Genomic DNA, 19,624 nt, shown 5'->3' with positions numbered 1-19,624 from the left:
TGACTGAGTAAGTATTAGTATAATAAAGTAAGGTAGAGTATGTATCAATGCAATTATTTTTATTTTGGTTTTATGATAGATTTTAATAAAAACTATTTTCGTATCCCCGTCATAAAAAATGCCAAAGCATCTATTTTATGATAATTTAAAAGTGGTCAAAAATTTGACATTTTTTGTTGTATCGGGGCATGAGTACCACCCATTCGGGGGAAGATAGCCACATCGATAAAATCATACAAAATCATGAAAAAGTGGAAAAACAGATCAGGTATTGCAAGGGATACATTTGCTTAATTAATTAATATTTTTGATGACCGTAAAAATAGTTTCATAACGACCGGAGCTTGGCTCCTTACTGGCCTTAGTATTTGCCTACTTGGGCCTCTAATATTTGACGTGTGTTATCGGTGAAGCTTAGTGTTCTTGAGCGGTTTGTGTCACAGTAGTGCTCCTTTCGGTCGAGTGTTTATCTACCAATTCCATGCTAGTCACTAGGCATATTCTTTGGGACCGAACACAGTTTTTATGCCCCTTCCCGCATTCTTAGAATCCATGATGCCTTGTATATACCACGTCAACGTACTAAGTACAGACATAATGGCTTTTTCTTGTCTTCTTACGCCACTTAAACTCCTTCTTTACTTGTTTCGATTTTAATTCTCCAGTGGCTTTCCGAACTCGACTCCCTTCTTCAACCTCTTCTTCTTCACATCATCCTCTTTATATGCTCTCTTCTCTCAAGCTCTTCTTTATTTCCGTCCTTCCATCCTTCGAGTTTACAAAAATCGAATTTTAAAATGTAAATTTATTTATGATTAAAGTTCTTAGTTAGTAAGTTCGTTATTCAACTTAGCTTTTAAGTAATACTTTTTAAGTTATTATAGTGAGTTAAGCCTACTTGGCTGATCACTTAAAACAAAATTGAAATGAAATAAAGTACTATATCTAGTCTCTAGTACAACCATTTTCCGCCAATTTTGCGCCAAAGGTACTGCTAGAACCCTTATTTGCTTCAGTCGAGCAGTGTTCACTGCTCGCATGTTTTCGCACCGTGTAAACACTGCAGCAGTAGGGCAATTTGTTTTTGTACAAAAATAACGACGACTGCATCCTGTCACGGGCCAGTGTTGTTTTCGTTCCAATCGCGTTCGCGGACTGTGCGAAAGTTTGCACGAAAAAACAGTGAAAAATAAGCATTTATGGACATTACAGTTAAGCTTCTGTAATGTGAAACGGTTAAAACGCGAATGGAAAGTGTTTTGATGTGAGTTATCTGTTATCAAACTGATTTTTTTATGTAGCACACTTGTGCGCTTTGTGAAGAAAAGTGAACTGCGAACAATATTGTGTTCTGCATCTAATTCCATTACGGTGCAACAGTTGAAGTGTATTAGGTGTTAATAAACACCACAATCCCATCATCGAAACCCAGCACCGCGGACCCCACTTGTAGTGCGTAGTGTGTGTTTGTTTTCGGATTGCGAATAACAACACATCAGCAAACCACTTTATCTCTTATCAGCTGTAGACACACCGTCGTGGAAAGGAAAAAAATTACCCGAAAATGATACACACCAGCCTAGTTGGTTTGTAGTTTACGCAGTTCTTAAGTGTATGCAGAAGAATACGCACCTCATATCGTGTATCGGAGAACGGAGAACCAGTTCTCCAAATTCAGCTTCTATTAGTGCCCAAAATTGAATGATACAGCATTTTTACATAAACCGGTTTTTGACACAGCGAACGAACAACAAACGCGCATAATGTTTGCCAGACGCATTCTTCTCACAAACAGGTTAGTGAACAAAACACACAACACGATCAGAACATATAACTGATCCTCATTTCTTGCTTTTAGAAGACAATTACTGCAATCACCGGCCGGTAGAGTGATTGTTGCTGCGGACAGCAATGCAACCGGTGACGGCGGCCAGCGAACGAGGCAAGGATGGATGCAAAAAGCGATGTTACATCAGGGACAGCATCAATCAGGCGGTAGCGGCACCACGGACGACGGCATATCATCGTTATCTGCGACAGCCGTCATATTGGGTGGATCATTACTGACGTATCTGATAACGGAAAAGATAAGTAAGTTGTGTACCCCTTGCCAATCTCTATGCTAACAATAGGCGTGTGAATGGATGGAGCTTTCCCTTTCTTCTTGTGCAATTAGCTGTGGGGGTCCAGGTCGCGTGGCACACCGTTTAGCTTCTGTGCTTAAAAATAGATAGGCTTCTTACAAGGGTATTCCATCAATTTTTGACACTTTTCTATGGTTATTTTGACGCGTTCCCATACATTTTTGTTCTTGTCCCGTAATTTTTTGGTACGTCACAATGTATTATCGGTTTAATTTGGGAATACTAGAACTTTCAGATTCAATTTCTCACATAAAAGGTTATGAGCACTCAGAGGAACTCTGTAAAGCTGTAAATATTCTTCTTCTTGGTCTACTCTGGAAACTCGATATGGGGCTGCTGTCCTCCACTCACGAATACATTTGATTTCTGACAGGTTTGACTTCACTTGATCCAGCCAACGAGCCCGAATGGGATCCTGAGGAGCACCTTCCTGCTGATGCATGAGTCTGGCATCCTCATAACGTGTCCCAACCATCGTGCCATCTCAGCTAGCATCTCGGTTCATTTTTCCTAGACATGAGGCATGAGGCTAGGCTAGGCATGAGGCGCCAGCGTAGTCCAGAACTCGTACGCGTAGAGGACTACCGGACGTGTCAGTGTGTTGTTGGAGTCTTGTAGGCTGGATCACAATAGTTTATGGAGCCGGTAGTAGACACAATTCTCATGAACAATACGCCTTCGAATTTCACTGCTTACGTTGTCGTTACGGTCGTGCCAAGGTAGCAGAACTCCTTTACTCTGCCGGGCCCGAGTCGGGCTCTACCTCGGTCAGAGAACCAATTTTTTTTATTTTTTTATTTTATTTATTTATAATTAATTATGACGGTCCAGTGCCGTATTGTTCGCACCGCTGTGTGTTGAACAAATTCTATAATCATATTGATAAGGCATTTCCTCCTTATTCCTTGCTTTATCCCGGGCATACTCGGTTAAGAAACCAAAAATATATTGCAAAAAATTGCGGGACAAGAACAAAAATATTATGGCACTCGTCAAAAAACTTCCACCGTAGTGAAGACTGGCTGGCATAAGCTTGTTCAGCCAAGAAAAAGAATAACATCTCAATTCTGCTTTCCTTTTCCCAGAGAAAGACTCACAGCATGTCTACGCAAAGCAAGTTTCGCTCGACGAAATACGTAAAGCACACGACACCGTCCGGCAAGATCTGCCCGAATACACGATGGACGAGATCGTAAAGCACAACGCACCGTCCGCCGGCATTTGGGTAACGTACGGTGTCGGTGTGTACGACATAACGTCCTTCGTCCCAAAGCACCCGGGCAGCGATAAGGTAATGCTGGCGGCCGGTGGTGCAATCGATCCGTTTTGGCACATCTTCCAGCAGCACAACACGCAAGAGGTACTATCGTTGTTGGAAACGTTCCGTATCGGAAACTTACGGGCGGATGATGTGGTCGGAACGAAAGATTTGCACGACCCATGGTCAGGCGAGCCGAAGCGCCATCCAATTCTAAAAGCGGCCACCCTAAAGCCTTACAATGCGGAACCACCGGCATCGGTGCTTGTGGACAGTTTCCTGACGCCAAAGTAAGTCATTTGTAATCGTTTACAAGCGCTTTGAAGCATGGCGAAAGTAATTCATACAGTAACATTTTTTATTATTGCTTTTTGCAGTGAATTTTTCTACGTTCGGAACCACCTGCCCGTACCGGAAGTAGACATAAAAAGCTACGAACTCGACATGGAGAACGAAAAGACGGGCAAGAGTAAAACGATTCGCTTCGGCGATCTGCTCAAATACCCCAAGCACACGGTCACGGCTACAATCATGTGCGGCGGTAATCGGCGCAGTGAAATGATGGAAGTTAAACCCATCAAGGGCCTTCCGTGGGGTGCGTCAGCGGTTGGCAATGCCACATGGACCGGTGCCCGGCTGTGCGATGTACTGCGCGATCTCGGAGTCCGTCCGGGTGATGAAGAGGGTCACGTACAGTTCGAAGGACTCGATACCGATCCAACCAGCACACCGTACGGTGCTTCGATTCCCCTGGCAAAAGCGATGGACCCTCGGGGCGATGTGATACTGGCGTACGAAATGAACGGACAACCGCTCAACCGTGATCATGGGTTTCCGGTGCGCGTGATCGTTCCCGGTGTGGTAGGATCACGGAACGTAAAATGGTTAGGCAAAATAATCGTATCGCGCAACGAAAGTCCTTCCCACTGGCAGCAGAATGATTACAAATCGTTCAGCCCCAGCACCGATTGGGATACGGTCGATTTTAAAAGTGCACCGGCCATCCAGAATATGCCTATTACGTCGGCGATTTGTACACCGGCCAGTGGGGAAACGGTCCAGGTTGAAGATGGGTATGTGACGGTGAAAGGGTACGCATGGTCTGGAGGTGGTTCGGAGATTGTACGTGTCGATCTGAGTGCGGACGGTGGTAAAACGTGGATCGTGGCGAAGCTGGACGAAAGTGAACGGGGCACGGGACCGGGACGTCACTGGTCGTGGTCACTGTGGTCGGCAAAGGTTCCGATCAAGCCAGGCCACAAAGGACCGATCGAGATACTGTCGAAAGCGGTTGACAGCAATTACAACACGCAGCCAGAATCGTTCGATAACATCTGGAATCTGCGCGGTGTGGTTGGCAATGCGTACAGCCGTGTGAAAGTTAACGTAAAGTAAATGCTAACCGAGCGATAAGAGCTGATCGAACTGATAAGATCGGTGTGGAATGGGGATTTAAAAGGGTTGCAAATTTCACAAAGCCATGTGCAGCTAAGAGATATGAATGTTACACCGATTGACCTAATTTTGATGAAGTTAATAATTTTGAACAAAAAAAAAAGATAATTACTTACTTAGTAAGTATCGTTAACGGATCGCAGCTCTAAGCTGTTGGTGCAATTTTTCTCTTTCTTTTCGATTTTATTAAATGATGGAAAAATGGGAACACAAATAAAATAGTGATGAATTCATCACCTAGGATTTCTCGTCTCCTCGTTGTCTGGATTGCGTTGATGCCATATGTTTGTGTTGCCTTTAGTAGCCTCCTCTCCCAAATAAACAAACGGCTTCATTACAAGGTTTACAAGGTCTTCGCCGGATGGTCATTCTAATACTTTACCGGACCTCTTGACCCTTACAAGTCCTATCCGTTGCAGAACATTCAGATAATTTAAGGTTTAAACAGTTTTAAAACAGGCCTCCAAACTTGGTGCGAACCTTTAGGGTCCCAGTATTCTGAAACATTTACTCTGCCCAAAACTGACGAACTACTCTTACCCGTGTTCAAAAGCAAAATACCCAGAGGGATTTTTGGCCCCGTATGGGTGGAAGGTAGTGATGGAAAAAATGCTGCTTTGGTCGGAATTAATTACGGAATGCTAAAAAAATTTCTGTAATTATTTCAGAATCAAAATTGGTTCCGAAATCGAAAGTGGTTAGTAGTCGGAGTAAATACTAAAAAATTAAATCGATGCCACAAAACGCCAACTATTCTGTAATTAGTTCCGAAGTCGATTTAAAAATTAATTGTGGAAGTGGTTCCGTAATCGGTTGCTGCATTGGTTTAGAAATCAATGCTAGAGTTGACCCGGTCACATCCCCGGTGGGCTGGTGTTTTATTGAGAATGATACCGGACGACAAGTCCGGTACAAGAAGCGAAAATGATAGCCTAATAATTATCTAACTGTTGTACCGTACCGGTTGCCATCAGGTGCCTCGTTTTTTTAAGTGAAGTATTCTTACGCTTCATTGCTATACAGGTCATAATAAGCAATAGAAAGAGAAACTCGAGCGAAACATATGCTTTAGAATGTAATAATTTTTATTCTGCAACTAAGGAGAAGAACTTTAAAAACAAAAAAAAACATTCACTAAAACTCTACTTAGTTTTATAATTTCTTACACGTCCCAGCCTTCCACCGAGCATGGATTTACGAAACCGGAAAAGGAATAGTCGAGAACGTAATACAATTTCACGCAAAACACATTTCACAGTTCCTGAACTCTTCTTCTGTGCACCGTTACCCACCCTAACTGCGAAATTATTGTTCCCACGTCGAAAGCGTCGAAGAAACGTACTATTGCGTGTCCACCACTTAAGCACAAAAATATTTCATGCAATGCGGGGCCCACGGCCCTGCCTTTCCCAATATAAAATGCGATCTTTGCTTCCCATCGCTTTGTGCAGCCGGCTGCTTTCCACAATTCAAATGTAAGCCGAAACGGGCTGCATCGGAGCAGCAGAAAGGAGAAGGTACGATTAAAGACTAATACAGATAACAACTACGCTACTAGTAACATGCGTTCGCTTGTTGCCGGCTGCCAGTTCGTTCAGATTAATAGTGCATAACGCAACGGACCGGACCAGATCAACCAAAAACATGATAAGATGCTGCTCGCAGACATACAGTTACAGACTGGGTTCACACTGGGTCTTGAGGAAGATCATGGGCAATACGGCAAACGATTGTTTGTGTACTTTTGGATGGCATATACATTTAATTTCCTGCCAGACAGTTTTATTCTGTAGGATTATTAATCGTAACGAAATTGTAACGCGGCGCTTATACACGGGAACTGCTACTCCCCCTATTATGATGTTTCAGTGTCTGTCTGCTTGTGTGTCCTATTTGAATGTTGGTGGCTAATTGAGTCTTTCTTTTGTTACTGCAACTTTTGTTTTAGTTTTTGTTCTCCTTCTTCTCTGCTTCCTCGGAGCCGGTGCTACTGCTGCCACTACTGCTACTGCTGCCACTGCTGCCTTCGCGCTCGGATGCCATCTGTTTAGCGAAATAAAAGGAAATGAGCATATTATGAATACAATTTTCTTTAAGTTTTAGACCGTTGCCGCAAAATTTGGCCTTTAAATCAGGCATTTTTGCCAGAACGCATGAATTTTTGTCAGAATACAAGAATTTTTGAGTGGAATGCATCAATAATTGAATTGAATTTGAAATTGAATAGAATAACTGAAGCAAAACAAAGTTATTAAGTACATATTTTACCTTTTTAGGTAACTAACAAGGTGAAAAATGGTCTATGCTTCATTTCTCGCACGGATTGCGAAAACTATCAAAGATTTTATTTATTTAAACCGGATTTGGATCCATATGATTGAATTTTTGAATCTTTAACTGGAATTTTTCAAATGGATAGAGGAATATTGCAAGTTTCTGATTAGTGTTTGGAGCTCCCGTGTTAAAAAAGCAGAATGCAAAATACCATCCAATAATTTGTTTACATCGACACGACGTATCATTAACATTTGATGGTTTTACGTAAAAATTGGTTTCAAAGGAGTTCTAACTACTTCTTCCTTTAACTATTCCACAGCCACTAACAGATAGTGTTACGCTGTTGAACTGGTATGACTTGATTTGATAGCTTAGAGCCAAAAATTCATGCCTTCTAGGCAAAAAGTCCTGACTTAGGACCAAAACTTGACGGCAACGACTGTATTTCAGCCTTACCTTCTTGTATGCCATTTCGAACAGCTTCAGAGATGATTGCTGCAGTGCGCTGGTTGTTTTGCGTACTTCCTCCGGATCGGCTTCGTCCTTGTTTGCCAAGATTTCCCGCACCTTTGCAATTTCTTCTCGGAGTTTGTCGCACTGTGACGAAAAAAAAAAAGAAAAGAATGTTTAGGACTTCGTCGCAAAACTAGGCAAAAAAAGTGCCCCGGCTAGAGCTGCATTACCTCTTCCTTTGGCAGCTGATCTTTGAATTCCTCCATCTTCGTTTCCGTGTCGTGCACAATACCTTCGGCCTGATTGACCGCTTCGATCCGTTCCTTCTTCTGTTTGTCGGCCTGTGCGTACTGTTCCGCGTTCTTGATCATGTTTTCAATTTCGTCCTTGCTTAAACCACCCGACGATTGGATAACAACTGCAAAAATGAAGTACCAAACATTAATTTGATAAGTTGTAAATCCTTTGGAGTTCGGCTGTTGTCCAAAAAAGAAGGAAAAACTTACTCTGTTGCTCCTTGCCCGTTCCCTTATCCCGTGCGGACACATGCACAATACCGTTCGCATCGATATCGAACACGACCTCAATCTGGGGCACACCGCGCGGTGCCGGCGGAATGCCTACGAGCGTAAACGAACCGAGCATCTTGTTGTCCGTCGCCATCTCACGCTCACCCTGGTGCACCTTAATTTCCACCTGCGTTTGACCATCGGCGGCGGTCGAGAAGACTTGCGATTTCTTCGTCGGAATCGTCGTATTCCTGTTGATAAGGCGCGTAAACACACCGCCAAGCGTTTCGATACCGAGCGACAGTGGTGTAACGTCCAGCAGCAGCACATCGGTCACATCACCGGCCAGCACTCCACCCTGAACGGCCGCACCAACGGCAACGGCTTCATCCGGGTTTACGGCACGCGACGGTTGGCGTCCGAAAACTTCCTGCACCAAGGATTGTACTTTCGGCATACGGGTCATACCACCGACCAGCAGCACTTCACCTATGTCCGACTTGCTCACTTCCGCATCCGACATCGCCTTCTGGCAGGGTGCAATCGTTCGCTTGATCAGATCACCAACCAACGTTTCCAGCTTGGCGCGCGTAAGCTTCAGATTCAAATGTTTCGGCCCGGAAGCGTCCATCGTCAGATAGGGCAGATTGATATCGGTCTGCACCGACGAGGATAGTTCACATTTGGCCTTTTCGGCCGCTTCCTTCAATCGCTGCATCGCCATCGCATCCTTCTTGATGTCGATGCCCTGATCCTTCTTGAACTCTTGTGCCAGATAGTTCAGGATGTGATTGTCGAAATCTTCACCACCGAGCAGAGTGTCACCGTTCGTTGACTTGACCTCGAACACACCCTTCTGGATCTCGAGGATGGAAATATCGAACGTACCACCGCCCAGATCGTACACGGCAATAATTTTATCCTCACTCTTGTCCATACCGTACGCCAGTGCCGCCGCCGTCGGTTCGTTAATCACACGCAACACATTCAAACCGGCAATCTGTCCCGCATCCTTCGTAGCCTGTCGCTGGGAATCGTTAAAGTAAGCCGGCACGGTGATGACCGCATTCTTCACCGGGGTGTTCAGGTACGCTTCGGCGGTTTCGCGCATCTTCATCAGCACAAACGCACCGATCTGGCTGGGCGAGTACACTTTGCCATCGCTTCCCTGCACCCAGGCATCACCGTTCGATGCCTTAATCACCTTGTACGACAGATTGGCAAGATCTTTCTTAATTTCCGCATCATCAAACCGACGACCGATCAGTCGCTTTGTGGCGTAGAATGTGTTGGCGGAGTTGGTCACTGCCTGACGTTTGGCCGGCATACCGACCAACCGTTCGCCGTCCTTTGTGAATGCAACATGTGACGGTGTGGTACGGGCACCTTCGGCGTTCTCGATGACCTTGGCATTTTTGCCCTCCATCACCGCGACGCAGGAGTTGGTAGTGCCCAAATCGATACCGATGACGGCACCCTTAACCTGGTCCGATCTGCAAACATACCGTACAAGTGGGAGAGAAAATTGTTAGTAAATTAACTAAAAGAAAAGGGTAGCTAGAATCACGAAAGATCAAACAAATTATACGCGATGTTAAAAATTAATTTTGATTAAAACAAATCATCTATTACTCATTTCTGTTTTGACAATACGGCGCAAGCCTTCATACTAAAAATAAATAAGTAAAATCTTTTCTGTTAAAATAAACTTTGTTTTAACAGCATACAGCCACGGTATACGAATAGTAGACTTAAAATGTTTTATCGTTAATTTGTAATCCGGTAGGTCTTGGTAGGGTCCTGGGAGTTTTGACAACTTTACAACTCCCTGGACTGCTTCCAAAAAGATGGGGTTTTGAGATCTTCGTACTTCCAATACGAGCTTTTGGAAGAGTCGATTTGTTCTATGTGCTGGAAATATGGTCCGGAAATGTGGTTAGACTTAAGCTTGGACAACATTCTAAAGAAGACAAAATTTCCTGCGATGCAATTCTTGCGGAGTGATCAAACGTAAGAACATCCCGAGCTCATCGGTGGTACCGCACCGAGCCACGATTTCGTTCACACCAGTAAAAAAAAAACATCTGAGTAAGCCAGGACCCAACACTATCTCGAACATTCTACGCAGTAACACTATCCTAGCAACCCGACAGCATGGTTCAGTCCAACTACTTTGTTAAGCTCGTAGCTGCCGCTGTGACGCACTTGATTATTTCCGCATGCGGCTCATTAAGGGTCACATGTAATGCACGTTTTTTTACTTTCATTTTCACTGTTCTAGTTCATACTAGTGCAACAACCTCTACTAATATGAAAGTATTATTTAATTCTTCACATTATTTCACAACTCGTTGTCACACTAATTCACTACCATCATCTTTCCGCACATATTTCATCATACTTACTTGAAACGGGCCAGCACATTGTTGGGGACAGCTCCTCCCTGTGTAAATGAAGGGAAAAGGTAAAGCTTTCATTAATTACATAAATCGAACCAATGACAATTTTGTATTAAGCAAATAAAACAATTGTTAAGACTGTTGTAAAAATCGTCTTCTACCGCATCCAAAATTAGGCTCCAATTCCTTCGTTACATTTTCAAGTTCAGCTGTTACACAAGCTTACAATGTTTCTAACCTCACAATTCGATATCAGCAAAGAAAGATTGTTCCGGATCGTGAACGGGAGACACCCCCCATTCGGCGCAACCGGGCACAAGTCCCGACCGGCTCTTTGCGGTTTCTTTGCTGTTTAGTTCGACATTTCCAATGCACTACTTACATTGTGTAATAATCCGCGGTTTTCCACCAGCGTGCGGGAAATATATCGGGCTGCCTTCAACATTTTTCACTGCGAGTTTTACTACGCACGGGACAAAACGCACCGTTGGGCTGGAAAAAAGTTATGATGCAATTGTTTGGAAAATTTTTCTTCGAACCCTCGTGCACCTTGACAGCTCCGATCGTTTACTTGACATTTGGTGCTGAAATGTTTTCTAGAATTTACCTTGTACGATTGAGATGAGCACTAGGTGGCATTTGGCATAAGTATTGAAACCGAACGGTTAGAATCGTATTTTTATGAAATTCAAATAATATTTTTTCATTTACGTGCTAAGCAATAGTGACCTGCTAAGTAAAAGATTCATGTTGATAACTTTATTCCTTTTCTTGTATTCCAAACTGTGCCAATTCACCCTTCAATGAAAAAAGAATATTTGTGAGCTAGGCGAATAGCCTAACAAGATAGACAAATTTGACTATCGTTTTAATGCACGTAGAAATATAAGAACAATTAATTTAATAGAATCATAGGATATCAGGAAAGTTTGTCCTATTTGTTATGGACAGGGTTAAAAAATATCCTTTTCTATACTGTAAAATAATTCCCCTATTCCAGCTACCATCGACGTACGACGAAATGACAGCACAACGTGTGACTGTGTGTGTGTGTGTGTGTGTGTAAATATGCTGTCAAAAACATCCGTGAATCATTTGTTATTTTTATGTGTGTCAAATTCGCTCTCAATAAAAAAAAACACGGCTGCGAAAAACACGGAAATAGTAGAGTGAAAAGCTCCCATTGATCGTTTTACTTTATTGTTTCATAAAACATTGATTTCCTCAACTCGAACGGAAGAGTGTTTGGAAGTGTAAAGCAGCAAAACAGGGCTTCCTTTCGGATAAAGCTCGGATAACAAAAAGACAGCAAAGGCAACAGAGTTCGTAAAACATCAACAATGGAACAGGATCGCATTCTAGCCACATTCAAGATATTAATAATAGGCGAAAGTGGCGTAGGAAAATCTAGGTACGGAAATAAACACACTCTTTCCGACGCCTTTGCGCTAGCTTCTTCCAATTGTTCTTGAAGGTGGAATGCAATTGAAACGTGACGTCACGTTTGGAAGTGCAATGCAAAAGGATAGAAGAAAAAAACCATGAATGGCGCATTAACATGGTAATAACGATGATGTTTTGTTTATCCTTGGATCGTTCCTTTCCAGTCTGATGCTTCGCTTCACCGAGAATGACTTCGACAGCGATCAAGCGCTTACGATCGGCGTGGACTTTAAAACGAAAATGCTCGACATTGACGGCGTGAAGGTGAAGCTCGCCATCTGGGACACGGCTGGCCAGGAACGGTTTCGTACGTTGACCCCCAGCTACTACCGGGACGCACAGGGCGCCATACTGGTGTATGACGTCACGAAAAAGGACACATTCCAGAAGCTAGAGTCGTGGCTGAACGAGCTGGAAATTTACGGTACGCGCAACAACATGGCCAAAATGATTGTGGGCAATAAGATCGATCAGCCGAACAGGGCGATCAGCCGGGACGAAGGGTTCCGGTTTGCCAAAAAGCACCGGATGATGTTCATCGAAACGTCGGCCAAAACGAGCGAAGGTGTAAAGGATGCATTTGAGGAGGTAGTTCGTAAGGTAAGTGTTTTTCCGTGTAAGATCAATTTTAACTATTTTGTGGATAATTTATTTTTTTACTCTACTTGTGCCGCAGATTATGGAGACAGATGGGCTCTGGGAAAGGAACGATTACGGTGATGGAGTTGATCTGCATGGTAATCGGGTACCTGCATCTGGTTCGTGCTCCTGTTAGCTTCCAATTGCACCATACGCACCAGGGGAAAGGAAGCAAATACGGCGAACCGAGGACCGGTGAAGCCCAATGTACCGCGTGTGCGTTTGCTCGCATGCTTTGCAGCCCATTATCGTGCTCGCCACGCCTCTGTACACTATTTCATCAAGATATTTAAACTAAACTGGTACGCCATAAGTAAGGGATTTTTTATTTGTTTTTAATTTTGTTTCATGTTAGGTCAAATATTTTTAATTGTATCGCACGCCCGGTGTATGTGTTGTATCATTAAGGCAAATATAAGCAAATAGGGAAGAATAAAAACCGAACCCTGTTTCGGGCACAATGTGAGAGCACAATTGCATAACCTTATTAATAACGAATTAATACTTTAATCACCTAGTCGGGGCTTCTCCTTGGCTTAATGACCTCTAAGGTCATGCCGGCCATCGAAATGGCTTAGCTTACTAGACTGCCGATACCACGTTGTTGTATAGTCAGACCTCACCACGGGGGGACGCGGTCCGGATGGGATTTGAACCCCGGACCCGCCTTTCGAAGACCGGTGCCGCTGTCGCCTACACCGGCTTGATGGTATAGGCGACAGCAGCGCCCCAAATACATGGATACAGAAAAAAATATTGTTGCTGGCATTATGCAAAAGTGAGTAAACAAACCATTTTTTATTACTTGGAACCATAACAAAACCTTGAGAATGATTATACGACAATTGTTTGTCTAGTTTTATTGTCTATATTTTATAAATTAAACACTTGACTTTTATAAAAATAAGTCACAATAGTTTTCACATTTACATCATAAAAAAAATAGGTTCTATAAAACGGAGAAATCATATTTTCATACAAAAAGTATGATAAGCTACCTTTGTTATAGATGTTACAAGCTATGAACACAAAAAATAAATGGAAGAAGATTTTTTTAAATTCTCCATAGCCTCATCCTTCTTTAAATTTTCATACAAACATGTCGAGCGTATCAAAAGTTATTAGCAAATTCTATAACCTACTCGGTGTAGGTAGTTGCACAAGTAAAGGGTATATTATTGGTCTTCGAAACGAAGGTTAAGCTCTCCTTAAAGTTGCACATCATAAGCACCCGCGAATCCGACCAACCGTACGGTGAACTTATTGCTGTGTGCCGTGGAAATCCATCCTCAATATTACACGCGGCTACAAATTTCCTGTGCTGTGCCGAGAAAATCCGAACCCAGCCCGACGGAAACCCTCCTTAGCCGAACGTAGCCGAGACGAGCAGGTCTCGCACGGTGACTGCGTAACATCGGCCAGGAGCTGTGCCTGCAGTGAATACGGTGAAAAGCGAACATTTCCAGTCCACTTTGCTACTGTGTAGAGGGCCGCACGTCACATAACGCCGGGTCGGAAAAATTCCACCAGTCACTCTCGGTTCGATCGACGGCAACGGGTTGTGAAGGACGACGAGGGTCGACAGTCTCTAGTTTTAGGCGAATGTCGCATTGATGAAAAGCTTGTGCCGCCCTCCCCCTGGTAATAGAACGAACTGTGAAAGGCAGAGAAAATTTAACTGCGCACATGTGTTTTTCCGTGTCTGTGTGTATTTGTGAATTGCAAATCACAAACGGTACACCGCAGTAGGTGAAAGTGAAGAAAGTTCTACGTTAAGAGGATAAACATATAAGCAAAAGGTCGGTGCGTGCCCATTATTACCATTGAACCATTACCGGACGCTACTCAAAGCGCTCCCCCACTACATCGCGAGGGCGTCAACGTGGGCCGAGAGATCAAAGGCACGGTCTAGCATTAGCTTGGGGATGCGTGAACTTTTCATCCCATTGGATAATCTGTGATAGAGCGAATTGTGTTGTTAGTCTGCTGAAGTGTACCACGACATCTGATTCCGTTGATGTCGTGGCTACACGGTCCGTGAGCAAATTAAATGTGAAAAGGTGGAAAAAAATTCATCACAAGTCTGGATAGAATACTCACTCTACTATACACTAATTTGGCGTGAAAATAATGTGCTGAAATCCTCGAATCACCGACGTCTAGTGTTCGTTCCTGTTGGTAAATTTTCGCTTTTGGCACCGTGCCATATGACCAGGAAAGCTTGGTGTCTCGTGTGTGTGCGCTTGCTGGTACACTTTTCCCCATCAAGTGGCCTGGCCTGGCAGAGAGCTAATCGATATTCAAGCGAGTTCCGGTAGCGGTAAGAGCAAGACAGGACGCACACGCGTTGCCCCACAGCCAGCGAGTGTGATCCGTTGGAGCTCGTCTGACACCGAAAAATTCGGCAGGATCTGGGCCGAGACGCAGGACGCGATGTGGTTGCAAGCTTAGTGCAAAGTTGATGTGCTTCCGTTATTTGCGGTACGTGAGCGACGGGTACTTTACGCTTCTCGATTATCATAACTTTCAAATGTCGCACCACCGAGGAATAAAGTGATGCATCATTAGTCTGGGCGGAGGACACGGAAGCAACAACATCATTATTTATAACTGCCACAACAAAAGACATTGTTTGTGTGTGTGTGTGAGTGTATTGATTCAACAGGATATGCAGGAGATCTTCTGTTCTGATAGGACACTATCGGGACATCAACGACTACGTAACGATTTTTGAGCAGAGCGCAGATAATCAAGGATCCTCGGACACTAAACTGGTCAAACAAGCAATAGCTGGTTCACCAATACCAAATCGCAAAGGTAAATACTGTAAACGAAATTCAGTTTCGATTACTGTTGCCTTACATACCCGGATTGTTAGGAAGTTAATTTACCTTTTTAATCCTACTAATTGCTCCTCCAAAACAGTCCAAAAGTGCATTAGAACGAACTCGATCGATTCGCATTGAAGCTTCCTACAGCGCACGTAGGAAAGATTCGCAACCCGCCTACGCGACTGGCAAGTAATTCTGGGAATGTTCCACACCTGACTCGAATTAAAGGCGACAAACGTGTCCTGGCAACGGCTTGTTGGATTAGATACTTCTAGATGCTTTCGATTCATCATTGGTTCGATGATGTTACCAGTTGAGTGAATGGAACTAAGTGATTTTTTGTTAATTGCTGTTACTTGCCTAAGTAACCTAAGCGGTTACTTCAACAGCATAAGTATTAAATCACACTCTATGTCGACTAAAAACTCACTTGTCTTTTAAAAGTTATTAAATATTCTATTTCGAAGTCCTTTGGAATAGTCTAACCGCAGAAAGATGGAATCATATCTTACAATATCTGAGCTTAAATATTTTTCATGGTGATCAGCCGCGTTTTCGTTTCCCTGCACATTCGCTCGTCATGTTCGTTGTACGCTAAAAAATACGAAGAAAAATATGGGAAGTATAAAAAGGACCCGGTGAACTGCTAGTCACTGGTTCTCAACATCCACTAGACGAACCATTTTATCGAAGAGTGTCCACTAGGAAGATTTAAACAATCTTGTACTGCAATGTTTAGCTTTTTCAGGACCTTCTCCAGTGCTTTAACAGCCGTCCTGACCTTAACCTTCGCCAGAAGGATAAAACCATCACTTTTACTCGTAATTCAGGCACAAGTGTTGCTGCACTTTCAGTGCTGCATAAGAAATGGCGGAATTTCAATTTAACCTTCTCGCAACACTCCACAAGGTAGAGCCTGTAGTGATACTTATTCGCAATGCACAAAGACGAAACTGATGAATTTCATTACAGAGTTTCGATCCGTACAATGGAATTGTAGCATTATTTACGCGAAAATTTCAAATGGATGGTAGAATATTGCAGGCCCGTTCTGGAGCTTCATTTCAGTTTCGATTCAATTTATTTGTTTGCCTAGTGGCTTAACAAAATTTGTTTGAAAACTAGTGTAACTTAAGAATACTCTAACCTAGCCTAACAAACAAATAACACAACTAAAATGTATAAGGATGAAGATAGGGGGGGGGGGGGGGGGACGAAAGAATATCGAGGCAAGATGAAAGTCAAAAAGGTAAGACGAGGTGTTAAAGGCTAGCACCGCACGCAGTAAAGGGTCCTTAAGCTCCACTGCTGTGCGCCTCTTAGACACTAGAAAAGGGGGATGCGTACGAAGGTTTCGCGAGGGGGTATAAAAAGGGAGCATCGGTACAAACTAGCAAGAATGAGGCGATAAACGAGGATTGGGCATTGGAACGACGGGATTCGAATTAAACTAAGCGTAGCATCCGGCATATGACCTCATAACAAGGTAGCGAAGAGGCTAACACCACTAGGAATTTCCTGGCGGTAAACCTAGTAAAGGACCTCAAAGCTCTCGTTCGAGGCGATCAATATGGATCTTGACCGAGGGGGACCAGAGCACAAAACAGTACTCTAGCAGCGATTGCAAGCATGAATTAGAACAACATTTACAATCATTTTTTAGTTTAAATCAGTACAAATGTAAATGATACGGCATGCTGATGTAAAGAGAGGAGCTCCAAACACCGGCTGGAAATTCAACAGCTGATTGCAAAAGTTTAACAGACAACTTGCCAATATCTCCTAACTAAATACAAGATTCCACTCTATGATTGCAAAGTGAGGAAAAAAGTTCGCAATATGCCAGTATCCGCTTGAAAAATATCTAATTACAAATCGTTCAAATAAGAGCAGTTTTTGTTGCATACGATAAACAAAGTAAACTAGTTTGGTGTTATTATTTTCCTACAAATAACACTTAGGCTGTACTATATGCGGAGACTCACAAACAACCACCAATAATACGGAAATAAAACCGTTTAAATATATCCACCAGAATATCTCATTAGGCACGAATTCCTACCCACGTTATCTGCCATACGTTCATTTCAATCAAGAAACATTGCTGCTACAATTCCTCCCTCTTTTGCTATAAATGGACAAAAAAAATGCTCCAGTGCTACTGACACGTGCCTTAATTAAATAATCCAAGCGTTAGAATTATTCATGGATTATTCTGTAAATAACAGTTTACGGTACGATGAGCATAAATGGTAGGAGGTCTTTATGGAATTTAAATTCCAAAATCCAATATTCAGCTTCAAGATCAACATCAGCGAGGAACTAGTTGAAAGGATTACACGACGGCCGTAATAAGGATGATGTGTGTTGATTTTTAGTCCCTTGTAAAACTTCCAGACGACTAGCTGGACTGCCGCACCAACCGATGGCGTCACAGAAAAGTTCCACCACACCGGCCCTGGCGGTAACGAACCGTATCCTGCGCTCGCCGTCGCACGAAAGTTTCTCCACCGATCTGTCGCTTATATCGATTTCTGTGTCGTCAATGAATTCGGAAGCCACCAGCGTACTGAACCGGTCCAGCTGCAGTTTGCTGAATCGAACGATGGAGGAGAAACTTGGCAGTCTGTTGAACCCTAAGGATAGCAAAAGAAACCGGTAAGAGTACAGCTTATTTTATAAGTCCGAAACATATACACAGTACCTCATACCCATGATGCATAACTAATCTTGTTTTTTCGTATGGAAATTACTTCCTTTCTTTCCTGGTGGAATCTCCAGCTCATCGACACTGACCGAACGTTGGAACGAAAGTAACGATCTCATACGGAACTGTGCCACACTGTCGGCTGCCTTGGGTATACACAAAAGCTTCAGCACTACCGACATCTATCAGCTGCCTTCCGATCAGCACAATCTCGGCCGGCTCTCGACATCCGAGCTGGCGCTTACACCGTTCCAGAAGGTGGGCTATCTATTCGATCATTCCCGGTTGGAACATGCATCCCGTTCCTACTCGACCTGGGTTGCGGTGGGTGAGTTGGCATCCACCTCCCAGCTACCATCACCGCACGGTGGCCAATCGTCCCAGGTGCCAACTCTAACTAGCACAGCCCCAACGCCTAGCTTCACCGTAACAGACCTTATCAGCTCGGTGAACAAGAAAATACGGCAGAACTACATCCGGCGGCGACTGTTCACGACGTACCGTGCGCTGGAACGGCTATCGCAAAGTGAGTTCAATCTCGATCGGCTGGAAGCGGCCGCCTTTGCTGCTACCAATCCTGGCCCAACGGAACTGATCGTACCGTCCACAAGTTTGTCGAACGCATCCGCCTCACCGGTCGGTGGAAAGTCAACTAGCTCGCCGGCACCGATTGGTGAGGTAGGTACGTTGCCGGAGCACGGATCGGCGTTACCGTTGAAAAAATCTAGCAGCACCAGCGGTAGTGCTGGCAGTAGTGCTCCAAGAACACATCACGGTCCAAAAAAGCATCTCACCTTTCACGACATTGAGAACGAACGGGGAAAACCGCTGTCCAAGTACGAGCGTCACATGCTTATCTTTAACTGGCTGCACACCATCGACGACACGGCACTGGAGATCGAAAACTGATCTCCACAGGAGGATCTGCGCTCCGACGTTGGATCGAAACGCGGTCAGGATCGTGCTAGTGGCTTGAACTGAAGTGAACTGATGAAAATTGCACAAACATATTTATTTACAAACGTACATTCGCACTCAAACGAAAGATAGTCCCGCGGATTGTGTGTCGTCCTGCTTTTATAATCCCCCTTCCCAAAAAGTCACAAAGTGCATTGTTCGAGTAGGTTACTAAAGCTCTGATGTGTATGCATGTGTGGTTAGGTATATAAGTTCTAATAGCCGCACTCGGTACCTTCACACGGCAGGACCGTTCAAAACCCCAGCAATGAGGACTGAATATCCAACTACGTTGTATTTAAGTCTAGTAAGCCATTCGATGCCCGGCGTGACCAAGTAGAAAGTCGTCAAGCCAAGAAGAGCTGTCGCACTTCTATCGCGTTGCACCTAAAAGAAGCCACCATCGTGCAATCAATGGAATACCTCCGGCGTACATTAATATAGATACACAGACTTCATTGCGACGTAATTTCTTGAACCATTCCCTTTACAGTAATGATTGTCTTTGATCAGTTCCAATCAGGCATTAAATATACCACAATAGAGAAAATG

General features: G+C 43.7%; 5 protein-coding genes across 5 annotated transcripts in view; 3 read left to right on the top strand and 2 right to left on the bottom strand.

Moving 5' to 3' along the window:
- Positions 1-11,035, bottom strand: part of LOC126555987 (heat shock 70 kDa protein cognate 5) — a 56,580-nt gene extending 45,545 nt beyond the window's left edge. The window contains exons 1-6 of the mRNA XM_050211142.1: positions 10,878-11,035; positions 10,502-10,539; positions 8,094-9,589; positions 7,818-8,005; positions 7,591-7,731; positions 6,801-6,900 (exon numbers count right to left, since the gene is read on the bottom strand). Coding sequence (XP_050067099.1) covers positions 6,802-6,900; positions 7,591-7,731; positions 7,818-8,005; positions 8,094-9,589; positions 10,502-10,539; positions 10,878-10,940 — 2,025 coding nt within the window. The 5' untranslated portion in view covers positions 10,941-11,035 and the 3' untranslated portion in view covers position 6,801. The remainder of the gene's footprint in view (positions 1-6,800; positions 6,901-7,590; positions 7,732-7,817; positions 8,006-8,093; positions 9,590-10,501; positions 10,540-10,877) is intronic.
- Positions 1-19,624, bottom strand: part of LOC126556500 (uncharacterized) — a 518,397-nt gene that overhangs the window by 21,700 nt on the left and 477,073 nt on the right. The gene's annotated exons all lie outside the window — the stretch shown is intronic.
- Positions 1,764-4,814, top strand: LOC126567471 (sulfite oxidase). Its single transcript, XM_050223690.1, has 4 exons — positions 1,764-1,795; positions 1,859-2,091; positions 3,230-3,692; positions 3,780-4,814. The coding sequence occupies exons 1-4, from the start codon at positions 1,764-1,766 to the stop codon at positions 4,795-4,797; spliced, it is 1,746 nt and encodes a 581-aa protein (XP_050079647.1). The 3' UTR covers positions 4,798-4,814.
- Positions 11,828-12,720, top strand: LOC126556329 (ras-related protein Rab-18-B-like). Its single transcript, XM_050211583.1, has 3 exons — positions 11,828-11,906; positions 12,103-12,538; positions 12,615-12,720. The coding sequence occupies exons 1-3, from the start codon at positions 11,836-11,838 to the stop codon at positions 12,711-12,713; spliced, it is 606 nt and encodes a 201-aa protein (XP_050067540.1). The 5' UTR covers positions 11,828-11,835; the 3' UTR covers positions 12,714-12,720.
- On the top strand, positions 17,810-19,050 carry LOC126556351 (uncharacterized). The gene is made up of 2 exons (XM_050211612.1): positions 17,810-18,066; positions 18,190-19,050. The coding sequence occupies exons 1-2, from the start codon at positions 17,834-17,836 to the stop codon at positions 19,022-19,024; spliced, it is 1,068 nt and encodes a 355-aa protein (XP_050067569.1). The 5' UTR covers positions 17,810-17,833; the 3' UTR covers positions 19,025-19,050.

This window comes from Anopheles maculipalpis, chromosome 2RL, assembly GCF_943734695.1.
Source record: "Anopheles maculipalpis chromosome 2RL, idAnoMacuDA_375_x, whole genome shotgun sequence".
NCBI lineage: Eukaryota > Metazoa > Arthropoda > Insecta > Diptera > Culicidae > Anopheles > Anopheles maculipalpis.
The sequence above is the reverse complement of the archived record's forward strand: the minus strand, read 5'-3'. Positions and strand labels throughout refer to the sequence as shown.

Excerpts from the sequence above, each read along its gene's own strand:
- LOC126567471 (XM_050223690.1), top strand. The coding sequence starts at position 1,764 with ATGTTTGCCAGACGCATTCTTCTCACAAACAG. Across the intron at positions 2,092-3,229 it reads TCTGATAACGGAAAAGATAA|AGAAAGACTCACAGCATGTC; the intron begins GTAAGTTGTGTA and ends TCCTTTTCCCAG. Across the intron at positions 3,693-3,779 it reads GACAGTTTCCTGACGCCAAA|TGAATTTTTCTACGTTCGGA; the intron begins GTAAGTCATTTG and ends TGCTTTTTGCAG.
- LOC126556329 (XM_050211583.1), top strand. The coding sequence starts at position 11,836 with ATGGAACAGGATCGCATTCTAGCCACATTCAAGATATTAATAATAGGC. Across the intron at positions 11,907-12,102 it reads AGTGGCGTAGGAAAATCTAG|TCTGATGCTTCGCTTCACCG; the intron begins GTACGGAAATAA and ends GTTCCTTTCCAG. Across the intron at positions 12,539-12,614 it reads TTGAGGAGGTAGTTCGTAAG|ATTATGGAGACAGATGGGCT; the intron begins GTAAGTGTTTTT and ends CTTGTGCCGCAG.
- LOC126556351 (XM_050211612.1), top strand. The coding sequence starts at position 17,834 with ATGGCGTCACAGAAAAGTTCCACCACACCGGCCCTGGCGGTAACGAAC. Across the intron at positions 18,067-18,189 it reads AAGGATAGCAAAAGAAACCG|CTCATCGACACTGACCGAAC; the intron begins GTAAGAGTACAG and ends TGGAATCTCCAG.